We start from the raw sequence: 20595 nt of genomic DNA, 5'->3' as shown, positions 1-20595 counted from the left end.
CGTGTTCGCGATACCCGCGTGAGTAATCCCCTGTGCTAAAGGCGCGCAAACGTCAGGGCGTGGCGGGGCGAGGCGGGGCGTGGCGGGGCGTGGCGAGGTGGGGCGGTGTTGGCGGTGCAGCTGCCTTACATGAAGGAAGCTGCTGCAGGCAGGCCGCCGCGCAGCTAGGGACCGCTCGCTGCTCTCCTTCGCGGTCACAAACAAACGCCAAGAGTGCCATGGGCAAGCTGCTTGCTGGCTTTACTTCTGCTGCTGCTGCTGCTGCTGCCGTGTAGCAGAGTTTTCCGTCTGCGACGCCTGCGGTTGTTATTGCAAGTGATTGCCCTTGTCGCGCCGCGTGTCCTGGAGCTAGGAGTACGGCGGCTGCGTGGGGACGACACGGAGAGGGCGGCGCCCCGGCGGCCCGGGGAGGGCCTTGAGGCCGGAGGCGTGTATGTGGTGTGTTCAGTGCTGCCACCCAAACGGGGCGCGCTCCGGAGTTATGCCACTGTTGCCAACAACTGTCCGTGCCAATAGTCGTTTACGTCCCCTGCGGAGGCACACACACTACCAGCCGGGGAGGTGTGTCCCGTCCCCGCGGTACCCGCCGCCGTCTCCCGGCATCGCATCGCACCTCCCGTGCGTCCCGCGCCGCCCCGCCCGGCCCCGCCGCCGTTGGCGTGTTTTCTCTAATGAATCCAACCTTCTGCATGTATCGTCGCTAGCGCCACCCGCGGCAGCGTGCCACCGTGTCGCGGGCGCGGCCGCCCGCCCGATTGAGAAACGACTCCTGACGTCTCCGTTTCACGGAAATGTCCCGCCTTTTGCCCCGTGGCGTGCCGAGTCTAACACTTTTGCTTTTGGTTTCTGCAGGTCCTGGCGGTGGTGATGGCCCTGGCGTCCCTCGCGGCCGCGCAGTCCTTCGGCGACTTCTTCCCCGGCTTCGCGGCGCCCCAGTCGGCGGCCGCCGGCTCCGGGGGACGGTCAAACACGGGTAACGCTGGTAACCCCCCAGGGAGAGATTTTTCCTTTCGACGTCCTCTCTGCGCAGGCGGCCCCGGGCGCGCTGCGGGCCCGGCCACACGCGACGCGCGTCCTTCCGGGCGCCCCGCCGGACCCGCACACGGTCGAGGCCGCCCGCGCAGCAGGGGGACGCAAATCGACCTCGATTTCGTTCCTAATCGATTCGGTGACGATAGAAAAATTTCTCTCTGGGCCACTCTTTCCCGGGTCGCCGGTGTCCCGGCGGCCCGGCTGTGGTCGAGTGTGTATGTGTGTGCACGTGCGTGCCGGTCAGTGTCGCCGCGCTGCCCGCGTAGGATGGGTTGCTTGTCCTCCGGGGGCTGCCCGGCGCCGTCCGGCCCGCTCGCGGACACGCACCGGCACCGACCCGACGACGCCTAACCCATCGCTTTACAGGGGTGATGTCGAGCCCAGCGCAGCGCACCGCCTAATTTGTTTAACTGTTAGCAGGTTGAGTCCTCCTCTACTCCTCTCCCGCACCCCGCCCTGCCGGACAGCTCGGCCACGGCGGCGGAGACCGTTCCGCGCGGACGGTTTCCGCCGAAGTGACTGGGTCGTTTTTCGGCGGGGCGGCGTGTCGGTCCGAGTCGTCTCACCGTCTCCTCTGCCTGCAGGCCCCATTCTCTTCCCCAACACTCCTCCGGGCAGCGAGACTTCCGGTGTAGTCGTGGGGGCGTCCGGCTTCGGCTTCGTGCCTCCGGGCGGACGAGCGGGGGGCGCCAGAGGTGTGTATCCGAGTCTGAACGGCCTGGTGGCGGGGCCAAACCTTAGGCCCGGCCCCGGCCTGGGCCCCGGGCCCCTCGGCACCACCAGCCTGGTGAGCTCGAGCTTCAGGCTGGGGCCGCTGCGCAGCCCCCTAGGGGGGCCTGCACTGTCCCCCCTGGGGGTGCCCGGCCACCTGGGGAGGGCACCGACCACCAGGCTCCGGCCCAGCGTCTCCTACTCCACCACTCACGGCGCGCCCGCCGGGGCCATCCCTTCGGCCTCTCTGGGTCCGCTCCTCTGGAGGCTGCCGGCGGGCCGATCATCCTCATTCCTCTCAGGTATCATGCGTCCGGCCGGGAAGTGAGCCTCTCAGTCCAAACGTTAATGCTGACCATGTTGGTGACCATATCTTTGTGCCACCGAACTACCATTGTGATGGTGTTATTAGTGAAAAGAATGTAGCCACTTCCCGGGCCGCTCCATAAGAACAATGTCCATATTCTTTAAATTTTAAGGTTTAATGTCAAGAATTGTGAAAAGCTGTCTTCAAGCTGTAAATAACCGCTTTTGGTTAAGCATTATTTGAGAATGATAACCATTTACAAAGGTTGTCTTGAGAAGAACAGACCAAGTAAATCAATATAAAAGAACAAGTAACTCAGTTTGATTTCAAATAAAATGTTGACAATATTTCATCTTCTTCAAAAATTAACAAATATTTTTTTTTTTATGAATATGGAATTGCCTGTGGGAGACATTGTCATTGACCATTCCATTTTTCCATTCATTAAATTTCGCCCCTTCACAAAGCAAAATCATTTCAGCAAATTTGCCATATTACATGATTATATCACATCCATTAATCTTGACTTGTAAAGTCATTCTGTCTCCTCGGCAAATGGTTCACGACTTCTTCGATACCCTGTCAAACTTGATGATTCGCATCTCAGCTGCAAGTTAATTGAATGATCTGCCAGATCCGTTCATGGATCAGATCCATCGTGAGCAGACAAAAGGTGTTCTTCTTCCTGATGACCTGTCGCATCAAATAACTTAAGATATTTGTATACTTTTGGTATTGGGTCGAGATGATGTCAGCATGAGATGCATGCTTTCCTTGCTTTCTGAATTACTTCCTGGAGCCTATAACTTTTTCCAGAGTACTCTCTCCCTATCAAACTCATTTCCACACCCTGCTACTCGCTCATCCGGCTGTCCGAGCCCCGCATCTTTCGGAGAGTGACTCTCGTCTCGCCCACGCCAACGCATGCGATGCGGCGGGAGGCGTGGAGAGCCCCCCTACCCCTAGAGCCAGACCCCTTTTCCGGGACGCTTCGCTATCACTGTGACCGCGGCATGCATTAACGCATGGCTTTTGCATACAAGCCTCGCCCCGCGCGGCCCGGCACTGCCTTTCCCGGGCCCGGCCTGCTGGCCCGGCCCTTACACGCTCGGCGGACGCAGCCGCCGACGCTCTTTTGTATGAAGAATGTGCGTGGCATCCGCCCCATTCCTTTTCATTTCCACGGGAGCGCGGCGGCGTTTGATGCGCCGGGCGCCACGAGCAGCGGAGGGATTTGAATTTTAACGATGTGACTGTTTGACGGAGGAGGTGGTGGAGGGGGGGGGGTAACAAAACTGGGAGAAGAGCGCAGCACACAGCAGCCGTGGAAGTAATGTCGCAGGTAGCAAATCGACCTCCAAGGTATGGGGCGGCGCACGGTGCCGGATCAATGGTGAATGTACGCCGGCCGTCGGCCAAGGATCCCGCGAGGGTCTTGAACACCCTTCCCCGGGTCTGCCACGCCCAGGCGCGCCCCGCCACACCCCCCGGCCGCCCGTTGATCATGCGCGTGAGATCGGATGGGTTGCACTGAATCCAAACGCCACGAGTTACCTTCAGATCGACCCTCCCCCCCTCCCTCTCTCCCTCCCAATCTGTTCCAACGCCGCTGCAGCCGTTCAGTCGATGGTCGGCCGGGCCGGGCAAGGCTCCGTTCGTTGCGAAGCACGTTGCCAGCCAGGGAAGGCCAGCGTACATCGGGAGCGTTCTCACAGAAATCGCAGTTGGTTCAAGCTAACGTTTGGCACCGCTCAGACCAAAGGAATTACGTATAAGAGGCCAAAAACCTTTCCGCTGTGTACAAAAGATATTGTCCTCTTCTGAGGTGCCCCCTACCACCTGACGTGTGATAGAATTTAATCAAAACTTGGTTTAATCTAAGAGTCCCCCTCCCCCGCCTTTTTTTTGCTGTTCGCTCTCGACTTCCGCGAAGCACCGCCGCCGACGTGGAGGGTTCCTTCCAAACAAAGTACAGAAAATTAATGCTCGACTTCTGCGATATACAGATAACTTGGATGCACTCAGCACTGACAGATAACGCGGCACGCACAGCGCGAACAAACCAGCAGGAGGGGAAAATCTGAAGCCAGCTGATTGGAAGGGTCACGCGGCTGGGGGAGGGGGGGGGGGGAAGGGACGGAGACAGGCGCTCTGCTGTTATCGCGGTCCTCGTCACGTCCGGGCAGGGGCGTCCCACGGGGACTGGGGCGCGACGCGGGCGGACGCCGTGCAGGCCACGAGGGTCTCGAGCCGCGAGCGCCGCGGGCGCGCCGCCGCCGCCGCCACCCGCTTGCTGCCGCTGCTGCTTGGGCAATCGCTTTGGCTGCATATCGCCAGCCAAGCACAGTCCGCCTACACCGGGCTAGGTAGACCCAGATTTCATTTTCAGTGAATGCCGAGTCGAGTCTCGCGAGCCGAGCCGCCGCCGCCGCCGCGCTGTTGCCCCGCGCACTGCGCAGCACAGTCGAAGGTAGCGCGGCGTCGGCGTGCCGCCCTATCGAACGAACCCCAGGCAGAGCTATCTAAAGAGCGATACATCTGCGGCTGCTGCTGCTGCTGCTGCTGCTGGAATCGAAATAACGGCAATAATCGTGGAATGGCCATTTACATCGACATTTCACGGCTCTGCTCAGCTCAGCTCATTCCAAGGGCGTTGCCCACCACTACTCTGGCTGCCAGTACTTGGCGCGCCATTCTCACGTTCCAGGGAAGAGGGATGGGGGAATCGGGATTTGGGATGGGAATAAAACGGCAGACTTCTGTAAATAGTCTCTAGTAGTGTGCCTGATTACTTAAGTGGTTGGGGTCTTAATCTATCAAAATACTCACGTGCTTGTTGACTTACTTTAATCCGGGTTTTTGCAGGCAACAGCGCGTCGTTCACGAGTGGCAGCTTCGGCAGCGACGACTACCTGTAATTCACCCGCCAAGCCGCCGTAGTAGTCCTCTGGTTCGGCCTCACCTCCGTCACCTTCGTCGAGGACTCCTCCAACTTTTTCTGGATCGTCTTCGTCCTCACGAGCAGCTCTACGATTAACGCGAGGCCCCATGGGACTTCCCTGTGCCACCTGTGATTTCTCATCATGCAGACCAGATATTAATGGAGCGCGATCAAGTTAAATGTAAAGTGGACGTAAAGCAGCATTCGGCACCTGACCTTAACTTTATTATGTTTTGAGAAATGTTTATACAGTTTAAACTGATCTGTTTAAAAAAGAGACAGGTTGTGTTTCACCGCTCAAAGTTTCTTCCTAAACTGCAAAACGATTGAGAATACTACACTGTGGATTTTTTCCTCTCTTTTGTTTTGTTGAGATCACATATCAAAATGTTACCATTGTACAATAGAGTAGTTGGTTGCATCATATTATAGTAAACCTCTTGTGGTGCCATGCAAACTTGCTACTTACATTGGACCCCTGCCCACTGTTTTTCTATATGCTTATTATTATTATGTCATTGTTAGTCTTTGAGGCTGAATTCTCATGTTGAGAGACTTGATGTGTGTATCAAAGCTCTCAAAGACTGTTACCAAGTCTAAGGCTGTTTTGTCTCGATATATTGCCATTTACTGCGACCATTCCCATTTCAATCAGTCGTTATTTATAATTATTTATATTCATACATTAAGAACAGAGTGAATGAACCATGTCTTCGCCTATCGGGTTAAAAGCACCAAAACATTTTCGCGTGTGAGATGATCTAGAATACCATTGTTGATGTATTGCCTTTTGACATGTCCTCAATTTTAATTTTTTTCTCAACCTTTCAAAATAAAAACCTTAACTTTTGGGGGTTTTCTTTCTTTTTTGAAGTTACTCATAAATGACAACGGGTAATTTTGTAGAATGGAGACTAACGTATCGCTCGCGTTTTGTTTCGAGGAGTGTCATAAGGCCGAAGTCAGTCGTCTTTGTTAATATTATTATGCAGGATAGACATTGACAACCGTTTTGCCTATCGATAAGAAAGTCGCCGATTTTATCGGATTGCGTACTTTTGTACATAATGCATGTATTTACTTGTATAATACGAATGTTTGTGTGGTGTGTGTATGTGTGTGTGTGTGTGTCTTCCTCTGATTGTATCTGTGAGTGTGTTTGATAGATCTTTTGATTTTTAATTAAAGAAATATATATTTAAGCATCAACGCGTGTTTTTACACATTTATTCCCACCCACTCCTCCTAATCCAACACTTTCAATGCTGCATATCGCTAAGCTATATGACACATGAAGACCGACTCCGCGAAGTCGTAGTAAGGTGGGAGGAACTTCCCCTTCCCTTCGAGCTGGGGAGCACTTACGTAAGTTACCCCTATCCTCCCCGCAGTAAGCGCGCTGAGATCCTCCCGTCTGACACCGCGCACCCGACTTGAGGAAGGCGGCCTAGAATGCCCCGATACACGCCCAGGCCCTTTGCCTTCACATCCCCTCAGCAGACTTAAAAAACCTCACGCTTCTGTCACGGCGTAAATAAACAAAAATGCGCGGCAGAGCAGGGCATACCGCTGACGCACCCGAGGCGCGTATCCGCCCCCCAGGTTGGCCACCCTGTGTAACAGCGACGTCATTCTCCGCAGTGTCGACTCGCTTGTGATGGCTGTCACACAGAACAGCTGTACCCCCTGCCCTGCTTTGCCTGGGTCCGTCCGTGCCTCTGTGTCTGTGATGGTGTTGTGACTTGTGATTCATGCAGCTTCTCGCTCTCGCGCTCGGCTCTTACCTCCTCGCCGAGCCTCTGACCCCCGCCGGCTGGATGCTCCCCCCGCTCCGTTCTGCTCGCGTTGGTTGGCGTTGCTTCTAAATGAGCGGCGACGAGTCCTTAGTGGACACCTCCTACCCGACCGACAGGATCAACAGTTCGTCTGCTCCGCTGTCACTCGACAGCCTAGACGATCACGCCTTCCAGGACGGCGTCACTTTCGCCCCAGGCTCCAGTTTACTTGGAACAATTGATTCGCCATTGATAAACCGTGAGAGCCAGCCCCTCCTAGGTCGTATGGACCTGGAGGGCTCGCTCAACAATTTTCCAGGTAACCTCACTCACTTGTGTTATGTAACTATCATTAAACTGGCGCTGTTACGCACCTCAGAAAGGTGTGGTCAGTTATGATAGACAAGGCTTTTTCAGCTGTCAGAGTATTTGTTTTCTCATTAGCAAAGTTTTCTTCGCTTATGATATGACCGCAGCAACTGTCAATTTTTAACAAGCTCTTACAACCTTGAACCCCAAAGTTAGTAATATTTGCACTAATTTGCTATTCTTTTGCACTTATCTACACCAGTTGACAAATTTTAACTGTTTGTGTATATCCTGTGTCATGCAATGTTGGTGCAAAGTGGACTTTTTCATGTTTGTATCTTTATCAAAGACGATTTTTTTTTTAACCTATTCTATTAATTTACTGTCAGGTAATTTGTTACTGACCAATTTTCATAGAAAATCGATCTCACTTTAATTTTGCTGTCTTAAATGTCTAGTTTGAGTACCTAAGCTAGTTATGTAATAGTTTTATGTTTTTCAAGATACCTATGCTTTCTTTTGAACTCATACATCAACTTATGTTTTTAATGTAGATGACCCAAAATTTGCGGAACTGGTTCGACAAGCAGAAATGGCAATTGATAATGGTATCTACCCAGAAAGAATCTATCAAGGTTCCAGTGGATCATATTTTGTCAAGAACTCAGCAGGGGTAAGTTCAAGAGAATTTTCCAATTTTTCCTTTGCTCTATGGCTGCTAATAAAACACTTGAATCTTGAATTTCAGCAAGTCATTGGAGTTTTCAAGCCTAAAGATGAAGAACCTTATGGAAGACTTAATCCTAAATGGACAAAATGGATGCATAAGCTGTGTTGCCCCTGTTGCTTTGGAAGGTCATGTCTAATACCAAATCAAGGCTATTTGTCTGAGTCAGGGGCCAGTCTGGTTGACCAAAAGTTGGGTCTTAATGTTGTTCCTAAAACGAAGGTAGGAATATTATTGAAGGGTCAAAAAATATGTTTTACTTAATACAAATTTGATTAAATTTATTTTTTTCCTGACAGGTTGTAAAACTAGTTAGTGAAACTTTCAATTATCGTGGCATTGCAAGGCAAAAAACAAAAGTGAAACAAGTTGTCATGGACCGTGCACCATGGATAGGAAGACGTTTCAACAGAATAGGTCTACCTCCTAAGGTAGATTAACTAATAAAAAAGCCAACAATTTTTCTTCTTAAGCTGTATGAAACAAGACATTTTACCTTATGTTCTATGTTTCAGATTGGATCTTTACAAATGTTTGTGGAAGGTTTCAAGGATGCTGATTACTGGTTACGGCGTTTTGAGACTGAACCTCTGTCTCCCAAGCTTCAAGCTGAATTTCAAAATCACTTTGAACGTCTCGTGGTTCTTGATTACATTATACGTAATACAGACAGAGGTAATGATAATTGGTTGGTAAAATATGACCAGCCCAGTGTCAATTCACGTGCAAGTTCAAGAGGAGGCGGAGAGCTCGAAGATGCAACGGTAAATATAATAAATACAAAGTGAAAAAAAAATAAAATAGATGAGACTCTTCTCAAGTTTTTCTTCCTGTTACAATCAACTCCTTTTTAATTCAACTTTTGAATGTTATCCTTGTAGGAATGGAATGTTGTCCAGCTTCCTCAGATATCCATTGCTGCCATTGACAATGGATTAGCCTTCCCTTTCAAACATCCAGACTCTTGGCGAGCATACCCATACCATTGGGCATGGTTACCCCAGGCCAAAGTTCCTTTTAGTCAAGCAATCGGGGACCAGCTTCTTCCACTTATTGGGGACATGAATTATGTGCAGGACTTATGTGATGACCTGTATCTTCTGTTCAAAGTAAGTGTGCTGAAGTAAAGTTACTTGTGTTCATACTTGTTTTGCTAAATTTTAATCTAATGATAATTACTTTTGCCTTAACAGCAAGACAAAGGCTTTGATCGACATATGTTTGAGAGGCAAATGAGTGTGATGCGAGGGCAGATTCTAAATCTGAAACAAGCCCTCACTGATAGAAAAAGCCCAGTGCAGCTAGTGCAAATGCCATCTGTTATTGTAGAGAGGTAGGTCTTACAACCTTAAATTTTCAACCCACCAATGAATAAACTCTCATGTTATTTCTAACTATCATGTTATTACAGACAAAAAGGTCATGTTGGAACAACATCCCGGTTCAGGTCATTCAGTGACACATTTACCCAACGCGTCCACATGAAGAGCCCTTTCTTCTCCTGGTGTTGAGTGCATGATGACCAATCTGTCTTGAGACTGCAATTTTGCTCATAGTTTCTAAGAAGGACCATCTATCTCAGATGGACTGTGAATGACTACTGTACTTGATGTGGAATGCCCTGTTGTTGTTTTAAAATGAAGCCAAGTGGTTCATTTTGTTTTGTAAGGATTGTGAGTTAAAGTTGTTTCGTTTTTTATAAACTTTTTGAAATGTATTCTTCATTACTCTATGATTTTAACTGATTTAAAATGCGTACCATTGAGTTTTAATTGCTTTTAACTGTTACAACAGTATATTATACCATTTGTTTACGTACATGATGTACGTTTTTGCTGCCTATCTACCTATCTGTAGTTTGAATTTTTTTCTTCATTTTTCATGGGAATCAAATAACTTACGTTGCAGGCATTTGATTTGTTTCAACTTTAGATTCAACCATATCACTCATAGGTAGTCAATGAATTTTTTCTATGTTGTGCTGTGAAAGATACTGATGTGCTGATTAATCTACAAGGAATTAATGGAGCTACATGTTGACATCTAATATTATTTTCTTTGGCTGATTGGGAAAAACATTCCAGTCTTTCTTTTTTTAATTTGGCACTCTTGTGAATAGTGCACTTTAAGTTCATTATTAATTCTGGAATGTCCCAATGAGAGGTTGTCATTCCTTTTAGGGCTCTGTTAGCCAAATTAATTTTTACCAAAAGTGATAACATGATAAATGTAAATGAATCTAATATGTAGTTAATCAGCCAGGATTATATTTTGAAAAATATCCTCAATCAAGTTTTATGTGCAAAGTGAAAACCACTCATAGAGTCAGTTTTTTTCTTACTGCTATCTGCTATTTAGATTTTAGCCTTTCAAAAAAGAATTTACTTCTGGCTGGTTACACTGTACTTTTAAATTAAAAATTGTATTTAAAATGTGATGCAACTCCTTTGTGATATAACTTCAAGTCAAACATTTAAAATACACTATCTAAAACTTCATCTTTCCATTGATTGATCTACTTTTCAGTCACTCCTGTTTTCCTTTGATTTATTTCAAGGCGCTGTTGATATATTTTAATACCCCCAACCTTTTAAGAGGTAGCTAAACTTTGATCAAATTATGTGACTGTAATATTTGCTATTTCACATGATAAAACTAAAACATGAACAAATCAAAAATACCTAGCTCAGCAAATTAACACGGTCCTTGGGGCTGTGCGTCTTGGGCTTTGGAAAAACCAGCACCACTGTGTTAATAAGTCCTGGCTTCAATCAGTGAAGTTACTGTAACTTTATTTTCTACAAAGGCTGCATTTCTGTTTTCAATGTTGTCCATTTTTTTTCAACAAAAAAAGAAAGAAAGAAACTCTGAACTTGAAGCAGTTTAGTTACTTCTTTTTCTCTTGAGTCTTAGAAGTGTATCAGATACCGCATATTAGACTTTCCACTCCACTCCTCTTATTTTCTTGAGGTTTGTTGTACATCTCTTTCGTACTACCTTACCAAATTTAGTCACAATGAACTTAAACAAGACTTTGAAGCTTTTACTGTTATGAATATTGAGTCAACTATTAGTCAAAGTTTGTTCAATCACTGTTACCAAAGCTAATATTTCTTTTTGTTTACACTTAAGTGTAAAACTGACATTTCTAAGCATGTGAAACCTTACATTGCTCGTAAACTTAGAAAGGCATTGCCTGACTCGTCTGCATTTGTCTAATCTTCTTGAAGTGACCTGTGAGCCATTCTTGTCAAGTCTGCAAATGCAGATTCAGTTACGTAAACGCCAGAACAGTGTCTGATCTGACCCTTCAGACATTATTATTCTGGCATTGAATGTGGCTATATTTTTATACACCGTTCCGTGTACTGGTTTATAATAAATATGTCTTCAATAAAAAATGATCAACAAAAGAAAAGTGGCAATTCATCGTTGCAGTACAGTTTGAATGAACTGTTCCCAAAGGTTTCTCCATTCTTGTTGGGCCTACACTCCACGACATATCTCAAATCTCGCGGTCTTTTCGAGAGTGACTGGTCGGGTCGAGTTCAAGCGCTCTCTGGCGGTGATGGCTGAAACCACTATACCGGCCGGCTGTCGTCTGTTTCTGAGTTCGTATGAAAAACCAAACCAAATAAAAACACGGTGCTTTTGACAACTGCTATCATTTATACTCCTGGAATTGATTGATTTTCGCAAGGCACCATGCCGTCTCGCTTACGGCAGGAAGACGCTATCGACGCCGCTTCAGGTATACTAGCTTTGTAGTACATGTGTATTGTAAACAATTTGTGATTAAGTACTTAGTTGACTTCCATAACCTAGACACAAACATTATTCTGTTGAGAGATTGTGTGTTGATGGTTACACTAAGTAGCTGGTCATTAAGACCTTTACTTAACCTTGTGATTCGTCGTACTCGTTGTAAATGTTTCTTTTCCTCTTATGGCAATAGCACTCATGATCCGAATGCGTCCTTTTCATTTTCAGGGTCGGGCTCAGACTCTGATTCTGGAGGCTCCTCTGGCTCCAGTCGCAGCAGCAGTCGCAACTCTGGTCCCGCTTCACGAACAGCTTCACCTGCGGGTTCACCCCGCTCGACCGCTCGCTCCCGTACTGGCTCTCCAGCTGGCTCTGCTCATTCAAACGCAGGCTCACCTCATTCTGCTCATGGATCACCACAATCTAGACCTTCAGGGAGCCCCGTTTCACGAGGATCTGGTAGCCGAGCTTCTCGCAGATCTGGCAGTGCTGTTTCAAACAGATCGGGAAGTGCTGGATCACATAGATCTGGAAGTGGTGGTTCTCGCAGATCTGGAAGCGGTGGTTCCCATAGATCGGGTAGCGCAGGTTCTCATAGGTCTGGTACTTCTAATAAGTCTAAAAGCCCAGCATCCCACAGATCAGGCTCTGCTACATCTCAGAGATCGGGAAGCCGAGCCTCTCGGAAATCAGGGAGTCCAGCTTCTCACCGTTCTGGCAGTGGGTCCAGACACTCAGGCAGCCCTGCTGGCTCTCATCACTCTAGATCACGTAGTAGATCTGGTAGTAGGTCTTCCAAAAGGAGTGGGAGTAGAAGTCGCAGCCGCAGTGGTAGCAGGAGCCCAGCCAAAAGTGGTAATGCAAGCCGCAGCAGGAGTGGAAGTAGAAGTAGAAGCAGGAGCAGGAGTAGAAGTAGGAGTGGAAGTCGAAGCCGTAGTGGGAGTCGAAGCCGAAGCCGAAGCAAAAGTGGGAGTAGGAGTCGGAGCCGAAGCAAGAGTAGAAGCCGGAGCCGGAGTAAAAGTGGCAGTCGAAGTAGATCTCCAGCGAAGTCAGGTAAAGAAAAGATATATTTTACAATAAAATATTCCTTGCAAATCAATCACCTTGATAAACCAAGTCCTGAGATTTTGAGGGCTTCAGGAACTCTTCCAAGATTTAATATAAATATTCAGAATGTATACTACCCCTCCCTCCCCTCTTCCCCCTTTTCCTGAGAAGGTCCTAATAGCATTCAAACAGTATTCGAAATTCCAGACCTTGGTTTACTGTGTGCTTTGGTTCTAATTACTGTTCCAATAACATTCATTTTAACGCAAGGTTGGTTCAGGAAAATGCTAAAAAATCTTGAATTTCATCTTTTAATCAGGTGGTAAGGGCTCTGGTAGTGAATCGGATGCAGGCAGTGATGTGGTAACGTGAGTAGAAATATACATGTTAATATTTCGTCTAGAAATCAGAGGGATCATTATACTCTACGACATTGTCATTTTCCAGGAAACGAAAGCGCCAAGTCCTCAGTGACAGTGGCTCTGATGTAGATGTGAAAAAGAAAAAGAAAACTGTTGGATCTGACAGTGATAGTGGAGGAGAAGCTAATGGTAAAGACCTTAAATCTCTCCATTTTTGTTTTGATTAGCTTTATTAAAAAAGCACACACCTAAAGTTAAATTAACTATGCTCTTTGCAGTTGATGCTGAGGCTTTGTTTGGTGACGCTGATGATATAAGTGATGACGATGAAGATGATAAGAAGTCAAGTAAAAGATCTGACGATGGTGGTAGGCAAACTCCTATGAGTGAAGGAAGTTACCATAGTCCTCGTAGAGGATCAGATGATGAAACTGAAGAGCGTCGGCCAATGCCAGGGGAAGCAGTAAGTTGATAATGGTTGATTTAGAGCTGCTTTAAGACATCATTCCATCTTTCAATTCTCTGTATTAGTTTGCCAAGATGCATTGCCTAACTATTTGTGCTTATTTGTTCACAGCCTGAGGAGGAAGAAAAGGAGAAAGATGAACCACCACCAGAAACAATTATTGATGTGGAGATTCCCAGAGTTGTTTGTGATCTGGGTAGAGAAATTAATTTTGTCAAGCTACCCAATTTCCTCTCTGTTGAGACAAGACCCTTTGATCATGAAACATATGAAGATGAAATTGATGAAGAAGAAACTCTTGATGAGGAAGGTAGAGCCAGGTAAGTAATTTCCAAAAATTCTCAAATGTGCTCACGATTCTGTTTGCTTCATTATTTATTTATTTTTAAATTACAGATTGAAATTGAAGGTTGAAAACACCATTAGATGGAGAGATGAATTTGACAAAGATGGGAATGTTGTCAAAGAAAGTAATGCTCGTTATATCAAATGGAGTGATGGCAGTCTCTCACTCCATCTTGGTTCTGAAATATTTGATGTTTACAAACAGCCACTTCAGGTTTGTTTTTGTAATAGATTTTAATACCATATTTAACTCTTTTTTTAATCCTTTTCAATAACATATCTTATTTGTATTATTCCAGGGTGACCATAACCATCTTTACATAAGACAAGGAACTGGCTTGCAAGGGCAAGCTGTATTCCGCACTAAACTTACATTCAGGCCTCATTCAACTGACTCATTCACCCACAAGAAGATGACATTATCCTTGGCTGATCGGTCTACAAAAACGAGTGGAATTAAAATTATGGGTGTTGTTGGGGCCGATCCGGATGCTAACAGATTTGAAAAGATTAAGGTATGAAAGTCTATGATGAGCTATAGCCATGATCCTGTTTAACATTAAAGTTATTAGTACTGTATTACCATATGATATTTTCTTCACCTTTCAGAAAGAGGAGGAGAGACTTCGAGCATCACTACGTAGAGAAAGTAAACAGAAACGCATGCGTGAGCGAGGAGCTAATAGGGGGTTGTCTTCTAGCTACTTGGAGCCAGATAGGGAAGGTGAAGATGTCTCAGATGATGAAGGGGCCATTTCCCTGGCAGCTATCAAGAATAAATACAAACCTGGGGCAAAAGGAGCCAAGAGTAAGTTTAATAAACTTTTTTATACAATTGAAAAGCTTGTTGTTTCAATTTAATACCATGAATATATGTCTTTTCCAGATGACAGGCCAAACATCTATTCTTCTGAGGAAGATGAAGGTTCAGATCTGGACCTTCGTAGAAGCAAGAAGGACAAATCCAAACATACTCTTAAAGATTCTGATGAAGAAAGTGCAGCCTCTGGAAAATCTGGTGCAGGATCAGGTTCAGGAGGATCCAAATCAGGTTCAGGCTCTGGAAGTGGCAGTGGCAGTGGTAGCGAAAGCGATTAGAAAATTTTGGGAATGTCACATGCTATTCGGCTATGTATTAAATCATATTAATTAATTAATTTCACACTCTAAATGTATTTTTTTTTTAAGAGGTGTGATTCTGTTATGCTGTAAGTAGTTCCCTTTCCCTCTCTTACAACTGTATTCTAAATACTGTTGCATGAAATAAATCTGTAAATAATTTATTTGTTTTGCTTTGTGTGTGAACCTCGATGATAACGAATTTTCAGGTTTCGTTCAACCAAACCAATGATGGTATGTAACCACTACGCCGTAGAACCCCCCCCCCCCCTCTCCTTTTACCCCTAAACCCTGACAAAAATAAACAATAAAAATGGGGGAGTACGCCCTTCCCAACGCAGTCTTCGGCGTCTCCTGTGGCTGGAGTGGGAACAGCCGCTTCCAATACCACAGTGGTCGGAACATAGTCCCGGGGATACTGAGAGGGTTGACCCGTACGTTGTTGGTTAAACTGTGCTGACTGACCCATCACAGGACATGGAGCTCCGTTACAGTCAGATTCTTAGGTCTTATAAACGCGCCGGCCACCACAGCAAGGTGCCAGGAAAATGGAACCGCGTGGTGCAAGTCGAAACCCAGCCAGGGAACTCCCACAGCCCGCCTTTGCCGTGAGTCGAACCCCTGTCGCAGAGCCGAGTCATCCGACCCGACTATAGAACATCCTTTTTCGGGTAATATGAAATCCGAAGCCTTCAGGGTGGAAGCAGAAGGCTAGGGCCTATTCTGCACATAATCCCTGACAAGCCGAAAGGGCCTGGATTCATCTAAACTAACACAATAGGGCCAGGGGCCTCCCCAAGCCTAAGGGAAAACTTGTGTTCTGATTGCCTACCCTCCAGGCGCCCTCGGCCACAACTCGCCCCATGTTGTGTTAGTTCAGATGCATCCGGGGACTTTGGGCTTGTCAGGGATTGTGTGCGCAGAGCAGGCCCTTGCCTTTTGCTTGCACCCCGAAGGCTTCGGATTTCATATTGCTGTGATATGGCAATTTGGGGAAAAATTTGTTGTCTACAGTGCAGTCTCCTAAAATTGCCATATTGAAATTTTGAGTTGTATGCTGCTTTTAAAAGGAATGTATGCTTCTCCATTATTTAACAGTTTTTGGAGTTTTGTAAAAAAAAAAATAATTCAGTTTAAAATATCAGTCTTGAATTATTTATTGTCTTTGTCACTTTGGTAATAAAATAAAATGTTACTCAATTTCAAAAGTCAAATGTTGCAGCCGAATTAAAAATTCCAGTCTAAATATTACACAATGATTACGACAAATACTTTGGCATATTGAATATCACGTGAAGCATAATAGATGAAATCTAGTCTTTTAATAAGCTCTCAACAGGTACTTTACTGAAAATGTTGTTGGCGATGTTCAGGAAGACGTCAGCCAGCTTGAGGCGCAGCTCAGGCATCATTGCGTCAAGGACCAAGTGTCCACTTGACCGCAGGAGGAGGTTGGTGGCTTGAGCTGCAGACGAAACAGATTGTGTAAGCAGGGACAAGACTTCCTTGAGAGGCGTAAAAAACTCTTTAAAATTTTTAGTAGAAAATTTAACAAGTAAATACTTCAGTTTTGTGCTTTGGTATCAAGAAATTTGCTAGTATTACACTTTCAGTACCAGGATAAAATAAGTTTAGTAATTATAGTACTAGGGAAACGTTTAGTAATTACATAAATAGCCCACTATAAAAAAGTTTAGTTATACTAAAGCATTTCTTGCAAATATACAACAGCACAAAACTGTAGCAGTTACGAGGAAAATTTTCTGGTAAAATGTTTAGAGTGCATCAGCAAGCTCACCAATGATGGGGTTCTCGCCGGGCCCCCGCTCGATGCGCATCTTTACGTCGCGGACCTTGAGGTCCACGTTGAGCCTGTCGACGTGCACGAAGTTGGCGCGCTGCACGCCCCGGTCCACGCCCGCGCTGGTGTGCGCCGTGCCGCGCAGGTGGGCGCGCACGCTCCCGAGCGAGCCGTACAGCGTGCCGCGGCCGGAGGCGGGCACGATGATGAGCACGCCCGAGCTCGAGTAGTTGGCGACCAGCGACAGCTCCGCAATGGCCACCTCCAGGGAGAAGACGCCGGCGTTGCCGAAGCTGCGCAGCAAGACGAGGCCGAGGTAACAAAGTGTCGAGCCTCGAGGACTGGACGGCATGGCTGCGAGGAGCTCGAGAGTGCTCACCTCAAGTCGCGGACGGTGTAGTTGCTGACGCCCGTTACGTCCATGTCGCGCAAAGTGATCCTGTACCCCTTTGGACCCTCGGTCAGGGAGAGCGACAGCTCCGACAGGCGGAAAGGCTCCGTGGAGGGAACAGATATTTCCGGGATACCTATGAATAAATACAATCTATTGTATAGGTACTCTTTGATTTGGACGCCGAGCTCAAGAGTACACACCGCAGTAAACAACCGCATCATGTACGAACCTTGTGCCAACCACGGCCTGATGTGCATGAGGGCCTCCACGTAGCACGCGTTTAGCTTAGGGTCGCGGCGGCTACATTGATGAATATAACGGGGAACTGTTAAACGAAAGAGAAGCCTATAGTGATAGTGCCAACAGCAGTCGTCCAGCCAGGGTCTGTTCCCTTCGAGGTCGGGGGTTTCTGTCTCTCTTTTCGCCCGACTCTAGGCCGGTGGACCGAGAAAAATACTGACTTCCCGTCGATCTCGAAGTGAGCATGAGTATAGACCTTCTGAGCAGCTTGGAGCGGATGAGCAGGCAACGCCCAGATTTCTCTTAAAATCGGACGCAATTCAAAAAACGATAAACACTTGCAGCTAGATTTTGTTTCGCTGAATCCGAAAATGTAATCACTTTTGTCATTCAACGATGTATTTCGGCGTATATTCGATTATAAGTGACTAACCCCGGCGCAACGGCTTGCGGGCCAGGCATAGTCACTTATAATCGAATATACGCGAAAATACATCGTTGAATGACAAAAGTGACTACATTTTCGGATTCAGCGAAACAAAATCTAGCTGCAAGTGTTTTTCGTTTCTTGAATTGCGTCCGATTTTAAGAGCTATCTCGAATTGTATTCAGTCAGTCTGCGACGTTGCGCGCCGAGCGGCTCAGAAGGTCTACAACTATTTGCCTAGCAAAATCACAACACAGTCTCATGTACTTACGCTGTTCCCCCGTGTCTGCACCACTCAGTCCAGGAAGGAAAACAACAAGGAAAAGAAGTGAAAACATAGTTGTAAAGCCCCTCTGTTTTGAGCTGCTCACTTCCTCAGTCTAAGCAGCAACGACGACACACAATGAAAACTCTTTTTACTAAGCTTCGGGTCAATCTGCAACAGCAGCGGCTGTCAAATGCCCAGGGCAGGTCGGTGTCGGGGTGTCGGTGTACGCGACGTGACGGGATGGACCGCACGACTCGACTGGATGCTGGGGGGAAATCTGAGCGGGCTTCGTCACCTCACCGCTAGATGGGGGTGGAGCACAGGATCGGGGGCAAACCCCCCCCCGCGAGCTGCCGCCGCTGCTTTTGTTTGACGTGCTCGCCTCCCTGTAAGGATACGGCCGTGCCGCGGTACCCCCCCCCCCCCCTCCTCCTTTCTCCGCCGGCAGTTAACTCCCTGAAGCAAACACAGGTGTCTGTGTGTTCATGGAAAATGAATGTTGATGCGCCCCAAAACTCCGCTTAGCTTTGAGTGACTAGTAACTAGCTTTGCGGGAAAGGGCCAGTAAGGGGGCCATTTGTGGCAGACACAATAACAAGGGACCCGAAGCCTGGGCTCTCCTGTGTTGGGCCAGTCCACACCAGCTTAGCTGAAACAAAAGATAATTTATCATGACAAATCAGGTCAACAGATATAAAATACTGAAATCTTGATCAAAGCATATGGAGAACATGATTTTCCTTATTTACTTAGATGAAATCATCATGTAAAAGTTTAAGTGTCCTCGGCTTACAAACTCGTTTAACTTTTCAGGCTGCTCGTCTGGTCTCATCTAATACTTACGTCTGGTTTATTACACTTAGACCCAGACATAAGACTGAGTGATTTCTGATACGTCTCACAAGTCTCTATAAATGATGACGATTCTGGTCCACCAGAGACACAAAACCACACTTCCATAGGATTATTTATTATTTATTTCCACAAGTTAAGGTGATTCAATTATTTCTGAATTTATTATACCATCTCTTGGGCACTCATCCGCAGAGTTTTTTCTTGGTTCATCTCGCTCACCTGAAATAGAATAACATACAGTCAGGTCAGGGCATTATCTTTGTCACTTTGGTAATAAAATAAAATGTTACTCAATTTCAAAAGTCAAATGTTGCAGCCGAATTAAAAATTCCAGTCTAAATATTACACAATGATTACGACAAATACTTTGGCATATTGAATATCACGTGAAGCATAATAGATGAAATCTAGTCTTTTAATAAGCTCTCAACAGGTACTTTACTGAAAATGTTGTTGGCGATGTTCAGGAAGACGTCAGCCAGCTTGAGGCGCAGCTCAGGCATCATTGCGTCAAGGACCAAGTGTCCACTTGACCGCAGGAGGAGGTTGGTGGCTTGAGCTGCAGACGGAACAGATTGTGTAAGCAGGGACAAGACTTCCACGAAAAGCATAAAAATCACTCTTTAAAATTTTTACTAGAAAATTTAACAAGTAAATACTTCAGTTTTGTGCTTTGGTATCAAGAAATTTGCTAGTATTACACTTTCAGTACCAGGATAAAATAAGTTTAGTAATTATAGTACTAGGGAAACGTTTAGTAATTACATAAATAGCCCACTATAAAAAAGTTTAGTTATACTAAAGCATTTCTTGCAAATATACAACAGCACAAAACTGTAGCAGTTACGAGGAAAATTTTCTGGTAAAATGTTTAGAGTGCATCAGCAAGCTCACCAATGATGGGGTTCTCGCCGGGCCCCCGCTCGATGCGCATCTTTACGTCGCGGACCTTGAGGTCCACGTTGAGCCTGTCGACGTGCACGAAGTTGGCGCGCTGCACGCCCCGGTCCACGCCCGCGCTGGTGTGCGCCGTGCCGCGCAGGTGGGCGCGCACGCTCCCGAGCGAGCCGTACAGCGTGCCGCGGCCGGAGGCGGGCACGATGATGAGCACGCCCGAGCTCGAGTAGTTGGCGACCAGCGACAGCTCCGCAATGGCCACCTCCAGGGAGAAGACGCCGGCGTTGCCGAAGCTGCGCAGCAAGACGAGGCCGAGGTAACAAAGTGTCGAGCCTCGAGGACTGGACGGCATGGCTGCGAGGAGCTCGAGAGTGCTCACCTCAAGTCGCGGACGGTGTAGTTGCTGACGCCCGTCACGTCCATGTCGCGCAGAGTGATCCTGTACCCCTTTGGACCCTCGGTCAGGGAGAGCGACAGCTCCGACAGGCGGAAAGGCTCCGTGGAGGGAACAGATATTTCCGGGATACCTATGAATAAATACAATCTATTGTATAGGTACTCTTTGATTTGGACGCCGAGCTCAAGAGTACACACCGCAGTAAACAACCGCATCATGTACGAACCTTGTGCCAACCACGGCCTGATGTGCATGAGGGCCTCCACGTAGCACGCGTTTAGCTTAGGGTCGCGCCGGCTACATTGATGAATATAACGGGGAACTGTTAAACGAAAGAGAAGCCTATAGTGATAGTGCCAACAGCAGTCGTCCAGCCAGGGTCTGTTCCCTTCGAGGTCGGGGGTTTCTGTCTC

General features: G+C 47.0%; 5 protein-coding genes across 8 annotated transcripts in view; 3 read left to right on the top strand and 2 right to left on the bottom strand.

Moving 5' to 3' along the window:
* LOC113216066 (uncharacterized) overlaps positions 1–6200 on the top strand; it is a 26120-nt gene extending 19920 nt beyond the window's left edge. For 2 of the 4 annotated variants that reach the window (XM_052271337.1, XM_026435768.2), the window contains exons 2-4: positions 853–973; positions 1617–1727; positions 4916–6200. In XM_052271337.1, coding sequence (XP_052127297.1) covers positions 853–973; positions 1617–1727; positions 4916–4968 — 285 coding nt within the window. In that variant the 3' untranslated portion in view covers positions 4969–6200. Of the gene's footprint in view, positions 1–852; positions 983–1616; positions 1728–4915 lie in introns of all 4 variants that reach the window. The other 2 variants (XM_052271336.1, XM_026435767.2) reach the window with 1 other exon arrangement.
* A 421-nt stretch (positions 6201–6621) lies between these two features.
* Positions 6622–10300, top strand: LOC113216069 (phosphatidylinositol 4-kinase type 2-alpha). Its single transcript, XM_026435771.2, has 8 exons — positions 6622–7085; positions 7630–7748; positions 7824–8024; positions 8102–8233; positions 8318–8566; positions 8684–8911; positions 8996–9135; positions 9214–10300. The coding sequence occupies exons 1-8, from the start codon at positions 6857–6859 to the stop codon at positions 9311–9313; spliced, it is 1398 nt and encodes a 465-aa protein (XP_026291556.1). The 5' UTR covers positions 6622–6856; the 3' UTR covers positions 9314–10300.
* Positions 10301–11390: 1090 nt separating this feature from the next.
* On the top strand, positions 11391–15067 carry LOC113216102 (another transcription unit protein). The gene is made up of 10 exons (XM_026435824.2): positions 11391–11553; positions 11793–12617; positions 12931–12979; positions 13059–13162; positions 13252–13436; positions 13551–13759; positions 13836–13998; positions 14084–14299; positions 14394–14592; positions 14671–15067. Exons 1-10 carry the CDS (start codon positions 11508–11510, stop codon positions 14880–14882), a joined length of 2208 nt encoding a protein of 735 aa, XP_026291609.1. The 5' UTR covers positions 11391–11507; the 3' UTR covers positions 14883–15067.
* Positions 15068–16035: 968 nt separating this feature from the next.
* Positions 16036–18305, bottom strand: LOC113216115 (uncharacterized). Its single transcript, XM_026435844.2, has 5 exons — positions 18037–18305; positions 17328–17423; positions 17084–17231; positions 16702–16997; positions 16036–16368 (listed from the first exon to the last, which is right to left on the bottom strand). The coding sequence occupies exons 1-5, from the start codon at positions 18101–18103 to the stop codon at positions 16217–16219; spliced, it is 759 nt and encodes a 252-aa protein (XP_026291629.1). The 5' UTR covers positions 18104–18305; the 3' UTR covers positions 16036–16216.
* Positions 18306–19282: 977 nt separating this feature from the next.
* On the bottom strand, positions 19283–20589 carry LOC127750249 (uncharacterized). Its single transcript, XM_052271357.1, has 4 exons — positions 20409–20589; positions 20165–20312; positions 19783–20078; positions 19283–19447 (listed from the first exon to the last, which is right to left on the bottom strand). The coding sequence occupies exons 1-4, from the start codon at positions 20434–20436 to the stop codon at positions 19296–19298; spliced, it is 624 nt and encodes a 207-aa protein (XP_052127317.1). The 5' UTR covers positions 20437–20589; the 3' UTR covers positions 19283–19295.
* Between the last annotated feature and the right edge of the window lie 6 nt (positions 20590–20595).

The sequence above is a fragment of the Frankliniella occidentalis genome, unplaced genomic scaffold (assembly GCF_000697945.3).
Source record: "Frankliniella occidentalis isolate FOCC.00 unplaced genomic scaffold, Focc_3.1 Scaffold158, whole genome shotgun sequence".
Lineage (NCBI taxonomy): Eukaryota > Metazoa > Arthropoda > Insecta > Thysanoptera > Thripidae > Frankliniella > Frankliniella occidentalis.
The sequence above is the reverse complement of the archived record's forward strand: the minus strand, read 5'-3'. Positions and strand labels throughout refer to the sequence as shown.